Below are 17,677 nucleotides of genomic sequence, written 5' to 3'. Positions count from 1 at the left end.
CGACATGAGGAGCCGGATTTGTAAAGTCTGGCTGTAGATATTTTTAGGAGTCAAATTCTACTCCCTCTGTTTCAAAATAAATGATTAGTACAAAGTTGAGTCACCTATTTTGAAACGGAGGGAGTATCAATTAGACCGAGAGAGGGGTAGGTAGCGAACACCACTTCTTTGGCCCTCCGGAGCCTATACCAGCAAGTATCCAACGTGTCACATCTGCAATAGCAGCCAAAATCCACTCGGGAATATCAAGAAAAGGAGGGGGAGAGCCACTTGGAAAGGGCAAGCAATCACCCAAACGGGACGGATACCAAAAGGCAGAAGCCGCTCACGCCCACGCCTTCTCCGCCCTCCTCCTTCTTCCAATTTTTCGCATCTCAGCAAAGGACCACCCGCGGAAGCTGAAAGGCACATCCGCCGCAGAATTACATGGACTTTCCTCGCAGGAGATTAGATTCGGTCATGTAAGTTTGCAGCTTCCGTTTCGCTGTTTGACGCCCCCCTTGCCGAGGTGTGCGTATCCTGCTTCTGCAGATCTCAGCTCGGTTCTTGGTTTCTTGCTTGGTACCCTGATTATACGTACTATGTCGGATCATAATGTGGTAGCTTGTGGAATTTCTGGAATGTACTAGGACCGGATCTTGACATCGCTCGTCGGCGATTTCAAGCAGGGCGTTGACCCTGTGGCTGTGGGAGGAACACAACCCGTTCGATGGTATTACAGACTCAAGCTGTGTGTTGGATTTCCGGATCTTTGTGTTCAAAGAGCTTTCCTTGGCTTGCTTCAACAGTTCAACCCCTATTTGGTGTAATGCGCAATGCAGGACACAAGACCTTCCTCCTGACACTGCATTTTTCTCTAGTTGAATCCAGTTCAGATGAAAGTGTTTCTAATATTAGCACCTTAGCTGTCACCTACAGGCCTCAGGGTAAAAATTAGTCTGTCGGCTTATCAGGGACAAGTCAAAGTGGATCTCCATGAGGTTTAAAATTTGCCATGCACCGCGTTCCTGTTGCCTCCGCCTCGTCCACAATCTTTCCCGTTGGGTTTTGAGGTGTGAGCTTGTTTCCATCAAGTTCTTTAGTAAAACCACATTGGCCTTGACAATTTATGAGTGTGTGTGCCAGTACACCATCTAACCCCATCTCCCCCCTCTGCTTCTTTCAGTTGAACCCACTTCATATGAAAGTGCTTCCAATAGTAGCACTAAAACTATCATCATCTACAGGAAAAGTCAAAGCTGTTGTCCATGAGGCGCAAACTTTGAGTTTGTCACAATTCTCTTAGGCAAGTTTGATCAAGTCAGTAAAATTTGCTTCATTGCCACAGTTTATGCGTGCCCAAAGGTTTGTTGAGTTGTCAAGATTAGCTTAGGCAATCTCAGAAACTCACTTGTGACGTGTCTTGTTTTTCTCTGAGACAAGTTAGGCAAAAATGTTTGACAAACTTAATCACTCCAAGGCTGTGAACCGCACAAGCCTATATCATTTGGATACAGTTCTACCCTGCTATATTTTCTTGATGAGGTCTGAAAAGAATTGTTGCGTCAGTGAGCTGTGTACTTCCCATTCGTTGTGGGAATTGCTCATCGCATTTATGTAATGAATGAATAGCTAGTTCAATTGCACTCGATATATTTCTGAATTGCAACATTTGTACAGAATCATCATCTCTAGTGCACTATCTAAAACTGCTATTTGTATCGAATACACTTTATTCTACATAACTAGATTAGATGCCACATGATTTTCCTGCCATTTTCTCATGTTTCTGTGCACCTGCTTAATGTTTGTGCTAATTACTCACATTTCGTTTGTGCAGCTGCTTGATGTGATGATAGCTCTTAGATCATAGTTTACATTAGCCATTACAGCAAGGAGTCCTGAAATGCTGAAAAGCTCCATGTTTCTTCCTGCTGGTTCCTTGACCAAACAACTGTAGTATTATGAGGGGAGGTACTGAATCTGCTTATGCACTTACTTTGTGTGAGATGCCTGTCAGATATTGGTTGCAAAACACTCTCATCTTATTAAAAGCATGATCGTTGATCTGTAAAAGACATATATAATGAAGAATGTTTGTAAGTTTTTTTTAAAACGTCAAGAGTGTTTATAAGTACATATCTCTTGGAGAAGTATTTATCTTAGTTTAACTAAATTCACTGTTTTGTGTTCCATAGGAAGCTCAAACGAATATTGCAGTTGCCAAGTGTGCCTCGGCAAGTACACACTACTTGGCGATGAAGAAAATCCAAGGTTGGCAATGTTCGAAAGACGCCTTCCCTTCTTTGGTTGTGGAATTGGATGGTGTTGGTGAGGCAGTCTACTCCTTCATTCTTTCATTCAGTTATTGTTTACTGTATTAAAATTATTGCAGTTTTCTTTTAGGTTTCCTGTGCCCGTTAATTTGGTACATAGCAGCTCTTCTTTATTGCTGCAAGTACTACAACCGTGATCCTCGAGAACGGCCTGGGCTTGCCGCTTCTGCTCTTCTGGTTAGTTTTTATTCGTCATACACGTGTGGAGCATATCATGTCCTGTTAGATTTAGTATATGACATACAAAAGCAATAATTCTTTTTGCCTGTTTAACAAGTTAGTCAATCATTCATCGGTGCACATTATCATAATTCATGGTTGAATTGCCTGCATGGCCTTCTTTACTTCCTTGTTATGTACGGGCATTGTAAATCTAATATACAAACTCATCAATGTGCTTCTCCAGTTTTTTCATTTGTTTTCTTGTACACTGTTAGCAATTGAGTTTTCTTTCTTATGTTTCCTCTGGTTTGGTGTGTGCAGGCAATCATGTTTACAGCAGCGACTATCATTATCCTTTCTGTTTTACTGGTAATGTGTGCACACAAACGATTCTTGAATAGCTGTGGTAGCTGACTGAAGAATGTACAGTAGCTAGCTGCAAGATATTCAATGCATATCCTTGAGGAATGAAGTACTTGACAGAAATACTCTTTAGGTTCCTTTGTTAATCAATTGCTTAAATCCCCGGGAGAAATCGAAGGATTGCCCTTCGCGTGATAGCATGTCAGCATGTCCGTCATTTGCTCGAGTGTACATTACTGTACAATTTTGTGCTGGCAGATGAACCTGTTGCATAACATTTTTTGTACTGGCAACCAATTGGAATTTATTCTTTCAGGCGCAATCAGAAGATTATTATGCGCGAGCTGAGTAATATATCAGCTACCACCGAAATATATTATGTTTTACTTATATCATGCTGTCTATGTGAACTATGTATATAGTATTGCTGATTACTGAAATAGTGTTTTTATGTATTGATGTCTGATATATAAAAACCAAACTATATACATGTAATGCATACTGTATGATTGAATAAAATCTAGCCTCCATCATCAATTTTAGCTTCAAGAAGGCGCATGTCTTCAACAGTTAACAACTAGCCAGCAATTTCTACGTTAAGTTACGCACAATGCTAGCCAAACAGGTCTTCTGTATTGTTGATACTTCAAAATACTTTGATATATAAAAACTGCAGTATCTTGCACCAATAGGTTAATATATTGTAGTTTTCAATATTAGGTTTTTACAATACCGTTTGAAATTATGATAAATCCAGATCGACAAACATAGATGACACTGTCATAAGTATTTGTATGACATGTGTATATGAATATCAGAATATGCAACGAAAAGCCTGAATTCATTATCTTCATCAAGCCGCCTCCCTTCTCTTGACCTTAACCATGAGGCCGTTCTTGGTGTGGAGCACCACCGAGTCGCTGGGCTCCACCACATGGCCGTCGACGAGCTCCACCCGGAAGTTATATATGATGGCTGCGGCGGCGATCTTGAGGTTGGTGAGCCCCAGGTCCTTGCCCAGGCAACTCCTGGGCCCGCAGTTGAAGGCTGCGAACTTGTAGCTCGGCTGGTGCCGGATCCGGCCGCTGCCGGACAGCCACCGCTCCGGCCGGTACTCCCGGCAGTCGTCGCCCCATATCCCCTCCACTCTGCCCATGGCGTAGATGCAGAAGAGGATCCTGGTGCCCTTGGTCACCCTCGTGCCGTCCGGCAGCACGTCGTCGGCGCGCGCCTCCTTCTCCTCGAACGGCGCGGGCGGGTGCAAGCGCAGTGCCTCCAGCACCGCCGCGTGGAGGTAGGTCGCCGACCGGAGCGTGTCGGAGTCGAACACGACCGGTTTGCCGCCGCAGCACGCGGCGTTGGCGCGCAGCGACTCGAGCTCGGCGAGGACCTTGTCCTCCACGTGCGGGTGCGTGCAGAGCATGTAGAAGAGCCAGGTGAGCGCGGACGCGACGAGGTCCTTGGCCGCGATCATGTAGCCGACGGCGGCGTCGCGGAGGAACCCGTCCCTCTGCCGGTCGGTCATGGCGGGGTCCCTGGGCCACGCCATGTACATGGACAGCAGGTCGCCGCCTTGTCCTTCTCCTCGGGGGAGCGGTTCTGCCTTGCGTTTCGCGATCTCGAGGTAGACGAACTCGTCGAGCACCGCCTTGGCTTCGGCGAACCTCCTCTCGATGCCGACGTTGAGCCACCTCAGCAGCTTCCACCAGCGAGCCGGCACGACGTGCCGGAACATGACGGCCTCCCCGGCGATCCTGGTCGCCTGGCCGAAGGGCGGGTACGGGGCGTCGGCCGCGGAGACGGACAGCGAGTCGAGGTCGGCGGCGAACACCACGGCGTAGGAGACGTCCAGCGAGAAGCGCATGAACACGTCCTCGAGCTCGACGGCGCGTCCGGCTTCGGCGGCGTGGTCCAGGAACGGCACCAGGAGCCGCGCCGTCTGCCGCGCGACGGTGGATATGACAAAGGAGCGGAACACGGGGGCGGCGAAGACGGTGGCGACGACCTGCCGCTGCCGCGCCCAGGACACGGCGTCCGCATTTAGCAGCCCGTTGCCGGCGACGTCGAACATCTCGGCGAAGTCGTGGCCCTTGTCGTAGCAGTCGAAGTTGGCCGCGAGGCAGTGGTGCGCGGCGGCCGGGTCGCACGTGACGAGGAAGTCGCCGCCGACGAGCCACGGCCCGCGGAACACGAACATGCATCCCGAGTCCCTGAGCGCGGCGGTGGCGGCGTCCAGGAGGTGGCCGAGGTTGCTGAGCACGAACGGGAGCATGCCGACGACCGGCCATCGCAGCGGCACGCTGCTGCCGCGGCACCGCAGAGCGAGGCGGAGGGCGGCCAGGGAGAGGAAGCAGAGCGCGGCCAGGAGGATCTCCGGGTAGGAGAGGAGGAAGGTCCGGAAGGCGCCCATGGTGGCCATTTGCGCTCGCTGCCGAATGGAGTGTGCTTTGCACGCCGACTGTTAATGTACTGATACTGATGATCGGTAGTAACTGGCACTTGTTAGTTCCCTGTGGGAGTGGTGAGATTCACAACGATTGTGTGGGCCGGGGATTTCGGCTGATGTGAGATGGAGAGTGCTAGTGCGGACGGTAAATGGTTCATGCTGAGTTCGTGATAGAAATCGTCCGCCTGCGGCTTGGGTCGGCACACCGCCGCTGCACGGATCGACTTGTTGCTCTGCTGATCCGACGGGCGACTGTTTTTTCTCTGCGCTCCAACGTGGACGTGGTCGATACCAAAAAAGAAATACTGCACCAGCCGGGAATCGAACCCGGGTCTGTACCGTGGCAGGGTACTATTCTACCACTAGACCACTGGTGCTTCATGTTAATTTCCAAACAATTAGCTATAAGACCGATATGAGAATATCCGCGGGGACGGTAGGCAGTTCCTGCTACGCGTAGCATTCTTTTGAACAAAGGTATTCTGGACCGATATACTTTTTTTTGTAAACCGTGTGCATTCATTCTTAAGCAAAATTACAAACCCACATTTTTTTCTTTTTTTTGTAAACCGTGTGCATTCATTCTTAAGCAAAAATTACAAACCCACACGTAGCCACGATCTAGGACATCCTGTTGAAATATAGGTATGCTTTAGGCCCATCCAACAATTTTAAAAAATCTATAAGGACCCATATCATGACAAGGTATATGCTGGGAAGTTTAGTATCACCCCAATAGTGAAGGAAGAGTTGGACCCCTTCATAATGAATCCTTTTTCAAAATGTTATTGGAGTTCATCGCAAAAAAATAAATGTTATTAGAGTTCAACGCAAAAAAATAAATGTTATTGGAGTTTGAGAAGAGAAGTGGTTTCCACGCGGTCCTCCTCCGCCACCTACCTCGCCCCGCGCGCCATGAATGAGTCAAGCTGAGTCCAGACAGCTTTTAACAGAAGAGTCACGAATCTAAGACATTAGATCGTGGGTTGTTGCTGACACGAACGTAGATCCAGCCCACGTCTCTCCACCCGACCGCGCCTATATATTGGAGGCACCAGCAACCCTAGCCGCCACAAAGAACATATCACATCTACTCTGCCTCCACGCACACTGCCCAAACCATTCCGCTCACTACTGCTGCCACCAGCGATCCCACCCCGTTCACCTTGTGCACAGCTGTACGGGAGAGCAAGCCTTCGGTACCCGCCCCTTGAGATCATATACAGGAGAGGGGTGATTAGGTTTTTAGGGAGCGTCTCATATGTGACCACTAGCCGTTGTTCGTCTACGTCCTCGTCGCTTTCGTCATCGACATGGCCATGGACGCCGAAAAGCTCACTTCCAAGAAGAAGGTCGTCGAGGAGACCACCGCCACCGCGGCTTCGTCCTGGTCGACTGGAGGGTATAACCCGTTTATCTCGCTCATATTTATTTCCATGTTAGTTGTACTAACATTATACATAGACATGTTTGCTATTTGTGTACTACATGCTTATGTGATTAACACTGACATGCTCATGATTTATTTATGGATTAATTCAATCAAACATTGCTAATATACTCAACACATCCAGAACACAACTGATACAACACTTTGCAAAAAGGACCCGACAAGAAAAGCAAAGGAGCCCTTGGGGATCAAAAAGCAAAACCACCAAAAGTCACCGCCATGGTATGGAGCATCTTACATTTGGGGTCAACACAAAGCAGGAAATTACATACTAGCTCCTGAAATATGCAACGAGGATGCAAAATTGGGCACAAAGCCACTCCTATATGAGACTATCACAAAGGGGACGAGACCATTTAGTCCGTTAAGACGACCACAACTGCTCGCCATGAACTCCGCACTGAAGTTGCACTGCCTCCCATTTGGCATTATGGACGGGAGGAATAAAAGAGGCAACCCTTTGGCCATAGGGTTTTGCGACTTGTCAAAGTGGACCCAGAGCCTTTTGTGGACGTCGTAGCCTCTTGAAAACCATCACGTAAATAATATGCTCAAACACCATTCGCATCTTCGCTGTCGCTCCTATGCTCCGATGAGCCGTACATCCCTTGCAAGCCAGGGAGCGACAATAACCTCGCTAGAAGCTCAGATCCGATGAGGCACATCGCGAGAGAGGCGGGAAAAGTAGGGATCCTCCTATGTTTCCTTGTCTTCCACCTCGGCAACTCGAAGGGAACGGGAGTATCACCGCATCATCTCACCTCAACGCCACAATAAAATTAGGGGGCCTTCGCCAAATATTTTAAGGCCACGATAAACCGAGCATTATTATCTATAGCAGAAGCGTAGCTACCTCTCCCACACCTTCTGATTAGTGGCACCAGCGGAGGCAGAAGGAAGAAGGGTCGAGGAGCTTGTGCAGACTCAGGAAGAAGGGCGGAGAGAGAAGATGAGGGGGCGCTAAAAGTGCATTTGTCCCTAAATGGTGTTTTGGTGTGATGGCAATGTGGTTAGCAGGACTAATAACAACTACTAAGTTTGCCTCGGGTTATTTGTCCCTCAAGATTATTTTAAGGAGATGGTTGACCCCCACTTTAAAGGGAGAATGTGTGGTTCTCCGATGACTCGAAGTTTTTGTTTTAGTGTATTTGAGTTATAGGATCATCGAACTACTAAGAGGGGTTGGGATGCTCGGCTGAAAAGTGTGGGAACATGCAAAACATATACATCAGCCCTCCCATGTTCATCCAACTCAAAAATTCACAGTTACGACCGACATGATGGACACAGGCGCCTCCGGATGCTCAACATCAACCCTCCCAAGTTCATCCAACTCAACATCATCATTCACAATTACCACCGACGCGATAGACTCAGCCGCCTCTAGATGCTCACATGACAAGGGTGGATCATGTCCCTCACACAAGGTCGCCGGCGAGTTGACCTCCATGTGCTCCATGGATAGAGGCGAAGCAGGTCTCGCACATAGTTGTTGAAGCTCGGGCATGATCTGCGGCACAGGGGCAACGGCCATGGCGATGGCCTCTTCCTCGACAGCAGACGACACCGAGGATAAGGCTGACAGTGATGAAGAACTGACCCCAGCACAGTGGCGGAGACAGGGGACCAGCAGGGGCCCTGGCCCCCCTAACATTGTTGTATTAAGCCTAATATGCATACAATGGTTGCAAAAATGGTGTATTCTTATGAGCTGGCCCTCCCTAGCAAGGATTTACTACACTTGGCCCCCCTCATACTATATTCCTGGCTCCGCCACTGCCCCAGCATGAGGGAAGAAACAGCTGAAGAGCTCCGCATCATGTTCATCAATGTGGCCACCACCCGCGGGAGCCGACGTGGGAAGGGGCCTTCCCAGAGCAGCCTCTACCTGCTCTAGGAAGCTCCAACTCACACCAGCGAGTCTTGCATTGCAACAACAACCTCCCGCGGAGGTAGGACCGCCTCCTTCAGCTGAGAAGAAGTAAAGCCTTGAAGATCATAGCGAAGCAAATCCTCGTGCGCCGCAAAAGAAGACTCGAGCACCACATCCGCCTGGGCTATTGGGGGGTTGCCGATCTCAACCGCTATTGGAAACACAACTACTGAAGCCCAAGAACGAGCCATCGACTGAGGACATACAACAGGACCCACTGATCGAGGAGGACATGCAGCATGAGCCAGTGATCAAAGGGAGCATGTAGCACGCGACAATGTTGGCTGGCATACATTCCTCCCACGATGATTTGATCGGAAGCATCGAATGCACCAGACAGGATCCTTACACTTAATCCCCCAATGGCTTTTATCGAAGCAGTGGAAACACCTATTCCTGAGCCACATCAACGGAGGGCGCGCGTTGATGATGCTTGAAAGCAAGTGATGGAAGAGCCTGGCGCACGCGGCGGGATTGGACAATCTCCTAGCCTGCCGGCTCACCCCTCACAAGCCCCGGCACGACCAACATCGAAGACAACAATAGCATCTGCGAGATCCGTGTGAACAGGGCCCGACACTAGGGGCGGCAGCAGCAAGCCAATGAAGATGCAAGCAGAGGAAACGACAGCGGCCGATGCATGGGCAGCGAGCGTCAGTGCCGGAGCGAAGGCTGTCTTTGTGGGGAGGACGCGAGGTCTTAACACCCGCATTCTCCTCCGAAACCTGGAAGCTAGGGGCGGCGGCATCGGCGAGGGAAGACGCACGGTGCCGAGTTGGCGGTTGATGGGGATGGAGATGAAGCGAGCGCCGCCGAAAGAGCCCATCCCTCCGCACAAGGTGGGAGGCGGTGGAGCTCGACCAAGGGCGCTGTGGGGGTTGGAGCAGGGACGCCCAAGGAGTGAGAGCTTGTCGGCACTGCCGCAAGTACTCACCGTCGCCGCAGACTGCAGGAGGTGGCGGACTGATTTTAACTCGTGTAGAGAGCAGCAAAAGGGCTCCAAATTTCGATCGTCCCCTTGCATGACTGGATCAATTCAAACGAGTGTGCTTCAATGATCACCTTAATGCATCTAAGTTCTTCCATCAATTCAATCCCTTTCAACATAGCCAGTGCCATGTGCCCAATTGTTGGACACGAACTTCTGCAACATCTGTTGGAGATGCTCAAAATCGTGATGGGAAGGCTCCAAAGCTAGACATTCTGCAGTTCTCCATCGTCACAACAAGGCAATTCAGCTTGCAGGAATTGAAGAAAGCTCTTAATAATAATATTGTTTCCGTAGTGACCAAAAATTTCTGAATCGCTATGGGCCACCGTAGATAAAAATTACAACGTTATGGACCATCGTCATTAAAAAAATACACTGGAGACCATGGGTCACCAAAACCTCGCCGAATGCCCTTACCCTGCATGCATCTGCCAAACGTCGTCAAAGAAAAGACCGCTATTGAAGGGACAAAGACGTCTAGAAACACTGAAGAACTCTCCATGTTCTACTCATATCCTCACAACGTATGAAAACAACCATTCCTGCTAGTCTATTGCCCTAGCAGGCAAAAAGCACAAGAGAACCCAACCGATCATGGACGTAAAATCTCCCTGGTCGACAGTTCTTAAACCTGGGAAGGATCATCCTTATCAGTGTCCATTTGCTCAGCCGCATGCTCATCCTGAGCACCGTCGCTAGCTGGCTCAGCGGACTCATCGGCTCCATTTGATTGTTGTTCCGGTGTATGAGCCTCGGGTGATGGGGTTTCTGCTGGTGGCGGGGTCTGGGGCTTTGGCGCTGGCCTTGGTTTGGTCATGATGGGTTTGCAGAACCTATAAGACAAAGTAGCGGGACAATTGTCAGATACATACAGGCTCTTTCAAAGGGGATTTCCTGTGAAGAACACCAGCTTACCTGTCAAGCGCTTCAGCCTTCTTCTTTATGTCAGAAACAAGTAGGACGGGATTAGCATGCTTCGGTAGAGCATCTTGCTGCTGCTTTTTCTCCATTAGCCAGGTCTCTGCGGCCGAGCACTCATTAACGACCTGTATGAAACAATACGGATTAGCAACTCGTCTCATCTTTCTATAGTCTTTGTATATAGAAAGTTGCTGCTATTCCAACATTTTGATTCGTCACTTAGATGTAGCATAGCCATCAGATTTGTGTAAGCCAATTACAATGTGGACATGTACTCGTGTGCCCAAGGATAAATGTTCAATCTAACTAGATCCTTACTGAGTGCATCTAACTCAATATTTGAACATGTGAGTGGAGCAATGCCACAGAACTACGAGCTGGGGGTGTTTCTTACTCCAGTAGGCCTTTTTTCAACAACAAAAACCAGTACCCAAAAAGTAGGTAGTTTTTCCAAGGTAGAGAACCCAATGTCATCTCTAAATATTTTGTTCTTCACCCCAATGCCATGTATTACTACATTTGATCGACAAACTATGCATTTTATAAATAAAACAATATAGTTTGCATCAGTTTGTATTAAAACAAATTTCAACACCAACAGGAGTTATCTAACATTCATATTTGCAACCACACCGAAACCATATATTTGACAATATATATCATTAAGAAAATAGGCACGCCCAACATAACTATTTTTCTACTCCAAGCAAACATAACTCAGTATACACTGACGTGCCATGCATACAGTGCATAATAGAGGCAGACTTTTCATGGTCTTCAGTGCACAACTTTGACTACATTTTTCACTCGTGTCTATAAATCTATACCAATATAAAAAGATCCAAATGGGCAGATCCAAACCATCTTGACCGTCAAATCATGTTATCTAGCGGTTCAAATCGCTCCAATATTGAGCACCAAACACGTTTAACGCTCTAATTACCCACCACTGCCATTGGTTATAAACACCATTTTGACTCAACGCTATCCCTTGAAATCTGTCATGTAATTAATATCCTACCATCCCCGCGAAAAAGTAATTGATATCTTACCAAATACTAACGTGCAACAGATATATCTTACCTAATATAACATGCAACTAATATCCTACCTAATATAAACGTGCATTGCACGTACATTATTACTAGTAGTTAGTACAAATATATAATATGGCATAAAAGTATTTTGCAAGGCACTGCAACGATATCATTCATGTATGCCTAGTCCATACACTTCGTTATATATTGCCGGTCAAAGTTATGCAACTAGTACCCAAAAGTCGAGTGTGCTATATTTTGTAACGGACTACTTTCTTCGCCTTTTAACACCTATTGACAGAGATGCTTTTTTATCAGTTAAGAGCTGCACTTCAGATTGCACGTGGAGATTTGTCTAGTCCAAACAATAAAAATAACTGACCACTAAAATGGGAGGACTTCACATCTTTAGCAGATAAAGCAAAGAGTGGTGAGCATTTCTACATCAACCAGTCATCGACTTCATGTTAGCGCATACCTTTTGTTTTTCTGATATGTCTATGTGATCAAACTTTTGGTCAGCAGACAATGCAGCCTCTCTAAAACTGCGGATGCAGTACACCAATTGCTCAAGAGCTGGACCTCTTTCTGTCCACTCTTTGTAGCGCATTTCGATAGGACCACCAAGCTGCAGAGGAACAGAGTTAAAGAATCATCTAGAACCTAAATGAGAACAAAACCAAATTGTAAACCATATAATGTACCGGAGAAAGCATACCTTTTTCAGTTCTTCTAGTTTTGCAACATAGACTCCCTTGGTCTCATCCTCACCATCTTCATACAGCCAATCCTCAACCTCCTGAAGTTTAGCCATCAACCCTTCTATATCCTCCAACATGACAAAATCATTGTACTTCTCATGAATCTGAATACAAGAGAAGCTGACATCAGGTACTGCTCAGTCATAAACAATCATCAGAGCATGCAATTCAACTTACCTTGTTACGCATGTCATAAACATAAGCCTCGACTGAATTTTTCTTGTCCTTGGTTTCTTCCATCACTCTGTCCTGAAGAGCCATTTCATATTCTTTCTCAACAGCTTTCTCTAGCTCAACAGTGCCCATCGCCCCATACACCATTTCGGCAACTGGAACATTTGTTTTCTTAACTTTCTTTTTTGATGGCTCAACCTAAAAGGTACAAAGATTATTTCATATACATAATTGTCTTGCCCAAGAAAAATAAGTCGAGTGCTTTGCCAAAATATTAACATGGATAAGCGAAACTAAATTTTGTAGTCCATAACTACAAAAACATGACAGAGAACCGCATTACCAAAAATAAACAATCATAAGGATGATTACAGGCTTTTTCATGGGGAAAATCAAGTGCTTTACCAAAAAAATGATGGAGAAACTTCTTTTGATACTCATAGTAAAATACTTACTAAGCACCATAAGGATGATCACTACCAAGCTCATTACAGAAATATTGTGTAATTGTCTAACAAAGTACTAACTAAGCAAAATAAACTGAGATAGGCACATTCAAATCTGGGTAAACACAGATTTGAAGTTCAAATCTGGGTAAACACAGATTTGAAGCTGCAGAGAAAAATAGCTCTTCAAAACATGCAGCAAGCAAAAGACCAGGCATACTAATCCTATACAATACAGAGAATAAAACAGTACCTTTGTGTCAGTATCCATTGGAACAGTTTTTTCCTCAGAATCTTGTGCCCCGTTTTCAGCAGCACCCTCAGCAGGATCAGCAGCTCCTTTAGGTTCCTGCGTATGGTCACCAGCACTAGAAGCAGGGTCCTGCGGTGCATCATCTGTCTCCATTCTAGTAGCATCCTTTGGCACCTCACTCGTAGATGAAACCGGAACTTCCACTTCCTCCTCTTCCAGCATCTGCATAGCGGCGAAGCAAAGCATACAGTATCAGAAATATATTATATGATATTTCAGAAGAAAAAAAAAGACTGAACACAGTATTGCAAATTACGCAAATTACCGTTGCTGATTCAAGAGACACTATCCCATGGATGTTGAGGCGAACTTTCACTTTCAGTTTAGCCTTCTCACCTTTGCTGGATTGGAAAGGGCCGATCTGCATGTAAATAGGTAGAGCAAAATTAAATCAGGCACCATTAGAAGTTGCTAGAACCAGAGCTTATATCAGGCCCAATTCATTGCAGCTGTATTGCATAAGATTGGGGTATTAAAATAGCAATACCCACCGTGTAAGTGCTAATTTTGTGTGTTATTTGCAAATCATCTGTGTCAACATTCAAAACATCTACTGCAAATGTACTGGACCTATAGAAGGTCAGAGCCTTGATGCTAGGCATTGGATTCCCCTTGGGGAATACAACAGTTTGTTGGGATTCATTGTTCTGAGCATCTGGCTTCCATGATAAAGCAACTGAAAAAGGAAACCCTTCATTAACCTGCACAAGATGTAAAGCCAATGTCAAAACTAGGGGGGGGGGGGGGGGGGGGCAGTCACTCAGAAATGAATCTAACATCAACATAAATTGCAACTTATACAAGAAATTAAAATCAGAGATATAAATGCAGCATATATGACACTTGATAATCAAAATCAACTGAAAGCACCAGTGATGTAAAATCTCAGCAAATTTGAGTTAGTATTTTCCTTGAGAACATAATGAGCTCTTATGAAAAGCAGATCCATAAGATCAAACAGATTATGGGGATCCCGTAACTGATGCTACATTCCGACAAGGCAACCGTAGCAGGCATGAGTCAACTGTGGACTGGGTGGTCCCCTAGGAACTTTTGCTTTTCCCACCTATCCTACTACGTTGCAGCATGCAGTGGATTCTTTCAGTTTCCTTTGATTGTTGGAAACATACATGGTGCAAATCAAATTAAAAGAAAAAAACAAACAGAAACACACTAGGCAAGTGCAGCAGGTGAAGGGAAGTGCTGCATGCCTGCATGGCCTAGAAAAGGAAAGGGGAAACAGGGCCACATGCAATTGGAAAACAGAGTGCGTCACCGTTCTCACAGATTATGAGCTCAGCAAAAATTAGTTCAAATTGCATAGCAAGAGGGCACACGAAGTTGTTGTGCAATTGTAAGAGCTTAAAGCAGTAGTTGGCTTAAAGTTACAATTTGAATGAACACTAGGCCTCTCCACCAACATAATTATCAAGTACACCGGCAGCCCCAATGTTAGTGTTTACTTTTTCTGAAAAAAATGATGGAAGTTATCAGGAAAGGCCTAGTTGGAATAAACACATATTTTCTAAAAAAAATGGTGGAGAGGCCTAGTTGCATGTTTATTCCAACACGCAACTAGATCTCACACACATTCCATCATTATCAGGAAAGTTAGTGTTTAGTTTTTCTAGAAAAATCATCTTTCCTACATTATTAACGCCTACTTAAAGTCGGTAACAATTATAGGCATCAACAGGTCAAACTACCTTATAGTATTACAGAAAGCTCATGTCCAACAGCTGTTCTATACTTATGATGACATCTATTTATACTTCTCATGCATAAAAGGGAGCATGCAAAATTTCAACACATTTAAGATGAACCATTGTGGAGAAAACTGAGACCATGGAAGGAAAACAGCAAACATATGCAAGCAAGTGAATACCTGAAACTCCCGCACTTTGAACGTCGGGCTAAGAATAGCACACTGGAGAGCACATCCCCGGGCAACACATTCACTTGCATTCATAGTTCTCCTTGGTTCTTTTCCAAAGAATTCAGTAATTATCTTCATTACTGCAGGAACGCGAGAGCCTGATCCAACAACCTCAACAAAGTGCAGACTTTCTGTCGTCAAGCCAGCTTCTGACAATGCCTTTTCCAGCGGCCCCTTCACACGTTCTAGTACTGGTGCGCTGATCTGTTCAAACTCATCCCTCTTAATGAATCCTCGTACATCCTTCTCGTCCATCAAGCACTCAATGTTCATTGGTGCCTCTGGATTGGCGCTCAGCATCTTCTTGAGCTTCTCACATGCCACACGCAACCTAATGCAGGCACGGGCATTCTGGTAGACATCGATCTTATACTCCTCTTTAAATTTTGCTGCAAAGTGCTTAAAAAGGGCTTCATCAAAGTCCCTTCCGCCAAGAGAACGGTCATATGCATGTGATAGCATCTTGAGCTGCCCCTTCTTGTACCCAACAATGCTGACCTGCATACTGGCATTCCCAACATCAACAAATGCCACATTCAGCTGATCATTCTCAGGTAGATCAGTCTTGTAGATCCCATATGCCAATGCTGTCGCAGTAGTCTCATGGAACAAACGCAATGGCCGGAGACCAGCAATTGTTGCAGCATCAATAACAGCCCTCCGCTGCAGGTCAGTAAAATAGACTGGGATACCAATGCAGCAGTCAATAACAGCCGAGTTGAGGTTACCCTCAGCGATGGCCTTCAAATTGGACAGCACCATGGCAAGCAGCTGTGTGGGGGTGAACGAGCGCTCCTCCCCCAGATACCGTACGTGAACAAGCGGGAACCCATCAGGGCCCTCCGAGACACGGAATGGGAAGGCCTTAATATCATTCTGCAGCTCAGGATCAGCAAACTTGCGTCCCAGTAAGCGCTTGATCTGGGAGATGGAGTTCTTGGGGTTCATGGTGGAGTTGGCGGCACCTGCAGTGCCGATGAAACGCTGCTTGTCGCCAAAGCAGACAATAGCTGGGGTCTCCCGCTTGGACTCTTCATTGAGGACCACGTCGATTCCGCGCTGCCGCGCCACCCCCACAATGCAGCTCTCATTGCCAAGATCAAACCCCACCACACTCATCTCCGACCTGTCCTTTTTATCTTCCCGGTCACTACTGGTTCTGAGATCTAGATCGCGAACTACACCTGCACAGAACGAGATCCAGGAGTTAACGAACCCTGAAAAGCAGTGGAAATGCATAGATATCAACGTATATACCGCAGAACCTCCCGAATCCATAGCCCAGAGCCCAAAAAGTGGTCGAATTTAACCCAAATCCACCACAAACCCCCAGATCCAAAACCTTGGCAAACCAATCCCTGCGGCCCTAAAGCAGTAGCAAAACTCTACAGACCGCAGCGTAATCCTCAACAAAGTAACAAGGGAATTAAACGCCTAATCTAGAAACATGATCTAATGGTGAAAAGCCAAAGCGGATCCGAGCACGGGGAGATCGATATCGACGCATCCGCCATGGTCGTACCAAGCGGGAGGCATGGGGCTGGATCGTACCCGCGGCGTGGAGGCCGTTGCCGAGGCCAGAGAAGCTTCTGGAGCTTTGCTTCTGGTAGCCGCCGCAGCTGAGGGTGGTGTCTTGGCAGCAGCTCTTTTTCCTTGGCGAGGAGGAGACGGACGAGAGGAGGTCGGGTGGTGGTGTATATACGGCGCCTGGTGGTCGTAGCGAATCCTCTAGAAGGTGGGCAAACCCTGGGTTCGCCAGGTCGGTCTGTGCACGCTCCTAGCCTCGTATCTGGGCTGTCGGTTTCATGGGCCGCCTGCAAGGGCCAGACCATGAGATAATTGACATTTGTGGGCCTAATGCTCGAAACTGCGGCGAACGAGTCAGTTTCTTCCTTCACCTAAAAAAAAGAGTCAGTTTCTTCCATCTAAGAAAAAATGTACCCTCGAAGTTGTTTGAGCGCGCGTTTTGGAGGACACTAGAACTACTGTCATGAACCCGTAGTCCAGGGGTGGACTAATCACAACTCATCTTAGAGCACGAGGATCGAGATTGATGATTATGAAGATGGCTTCCCCCTCCGGCAGAGTTCTGGATCAGGGTGAAACATAAAGATCGCCTCAGAAATGTGATGACACTCCACTCGCCACCAATGCGGAAGGATGCCGCCAAGAAAAAAGGAACTCTCCTTCGCTCTGCTGAATGCATCGGTGGTTGCGGCAAAAAAGTACTCGGTAGTTGGGGTGGAGTTTTGGGGTATATATGGATCATCAGGCATCGGAGCCACGCGTTGTAGCCCATGTAGAGCACATGAAATGATTTTTGCCTCTTACTGAGGTTTATGGGGTTGTGCTTGCAAGTTAGTCACGGTCCAAAGCAAAGTGAAAACCGAAGTTTAAAATATTGTGAGTGATTAGCGACCACAAATAAG

The 17,677-nt window shown here is 46.8% G+C and overlaps 3 protein-coding genes and 1 non-coding gene across 5 annotated transcripts; 1 reads left to right on the top strand and 3 right to left on the bottom strand.

Annotated features, from left to right (window-relative positions):
- The first annotated feature begins 250 nt into the window (after window positions 1–250).
- On the top strand, window positions 251–3,228 carry LOC125551683 (60S ribosomal protein L18a-like protein). 2 transcript variants are annotated; one of them, XM_048714980.1, is made up of 6 exons: window positions 251–461; window positions 630–712; window positions 1,820–1,953; window positions 2,178–2,310; window positions 2,375–2,492; window positions 2,799–3,228. In XM_048714980.1, exons 3-6 carry the CDS (start codon window positions 1,944–1,946, stop codon window positions 2,889–2,891), a joined length of 354 nt encoding a protein of 117 aa, XP_048570937.1. In that variant the 5' UTR covers window positions 251–461; window positions 630–712; window positions 1,820–1,943; the 3' UTR covers window positions 2,892–3,228. The 2 variants fall into 2 exon arrangements, with proteins under 2 accessions (XP_048570937.1, XP_048570928.1); XM_048714971.1 differs by lacking the exon at window positions 630–712 and having other exon boundaries at window positions 252–461.
- A 135-nt stretch (window positions 3,229–3,363) lies between these two features.
- On the bottom strand, window positions 3,364–5,512 carry LOC125551677 (noroxomaritidine synthase-like). The gene has a single exon (XM_048714959.1). It carries the CDS (start codon window positions 5,257–5,259, stop codon window positions 3,694–3,696), a length of 1,566 nt encoding a protein of 521 aa, XP_048570916.1. The 5' UTR covers window positions 5,260–5,512; the 3' UTR covers window positions 3,364–3,693.
- An 80-nt stretch (window positions 5,513–5,592) lies between these two features.
- TRNAG-GCC lies at window positions 5,593–5,663 on the bottom strand. Its single transcript has one exon. It is a non-coding gene; the product is annotated as a tRNA-Gly (tRNA).
- A 4,254-nt stretch (window positions 5,664–9,917) lies between these two features.
- On the bottom strand, window positions 9,918–16,960 carry LOC125551675 (heat shock 70 kDa protein 14-like). Its single transcript, XM_048714954.1, has 10 exons — window positions 16,800–16,960; window positions 15,198–16,432; window positions 13,804–14,013; window positions 13,578–13,673; window positions 13,253–13,474; window positions 12,557–12,751; window positions 12,337–12,483; window positions 12,097–12,246; window positions 10,576–10,706; window positions 9,918–10,493 (listed from the first exon to the last, which is right to left on the bottom strand). The coding sequence occupies exons 2-10, from the start codon at window positions 16,365–16,367 to the stop codon at window positions 10,286–10,288; spliced, it is 2,529 nt and encodes an 842-aa protein (XP_048570911.1). The 5' UTR covers window positions 16,368–16,432; window positions 16,800–16,960; the 3' UTR covers window positions 9,918–10,285.
- Window positions 16,961–17,677: the final 717 nt, after the last annotated feature.

The sequence above is a fragment of the Triticum urartu genome, chromosome 1, assembly GCF_003073215.2.
Source record: "Triticum urartu cultivar G1812 chromosome 1, Tu2.1, whole genome shotgun sequence".
NCBI classification, from domain to species: domain Eukaryota; kingdom Viridiplantae; phylum Streptophyta; class Magnoliopsida; order Poales; family Poaceae; genus Triticum; species Triticum urartu.
The sequence above is the reverse complement of the archived record's forward strand: the minus strand, read 5'-3'. Positions and strand labels throughout refer to the sequence as shown.

Excerpts from the sequence above, each read along its gene's own strand:
- LOC125551675 (XM_048714954.1), bottom strand. The coding sequence starts at position 16,367 with ATGAGTGTGGTGGGGTTTGATCTTGGCAATGAGAGCTGCATTGTGGGG. Across the intron at positions 14,014-15,197 it reads TCAAAGTGCGGGAGTTTCAG|GTTAATGAAGGGTTTCCTTT; the intron begins GTATTCACTTGC and ends CATCTTGTGCAG. Across the intron at positions 12,484-12,556 it reads TTTATGACATGCGTAACAAG|ATTCATGAGAAGTACAATGA; the intron begins GTAAGTTGAATT and ends TCTTGTATTCAG.
- LOC125551677 (XM_048714959.1), bottom strand. The coding sequence starts at position 5,259 with ATGGCCACCATGGGCGCCTTCCGGACCTTCCTCCTCTCCTACCCGGAG.
- LOC125551683 (XM_048714980.1), top strand. Across the intron at positions 2,311-2,374 it reads TGTGGAATTGGATGGTGTTG|TTTTCTTTTAGGTTTCCTGT; the intron begins GTGAGGCAGTCT and ends AAATTATTGCAG. Across the intron at positions 2,493-2,798 it reads TTGCCGCTTCTGCTCTTCTG|GCAATCATGTTTACAGCAGC; the intron begins GTTAGTTTTTAT and ends TGGTGTGTGCAG.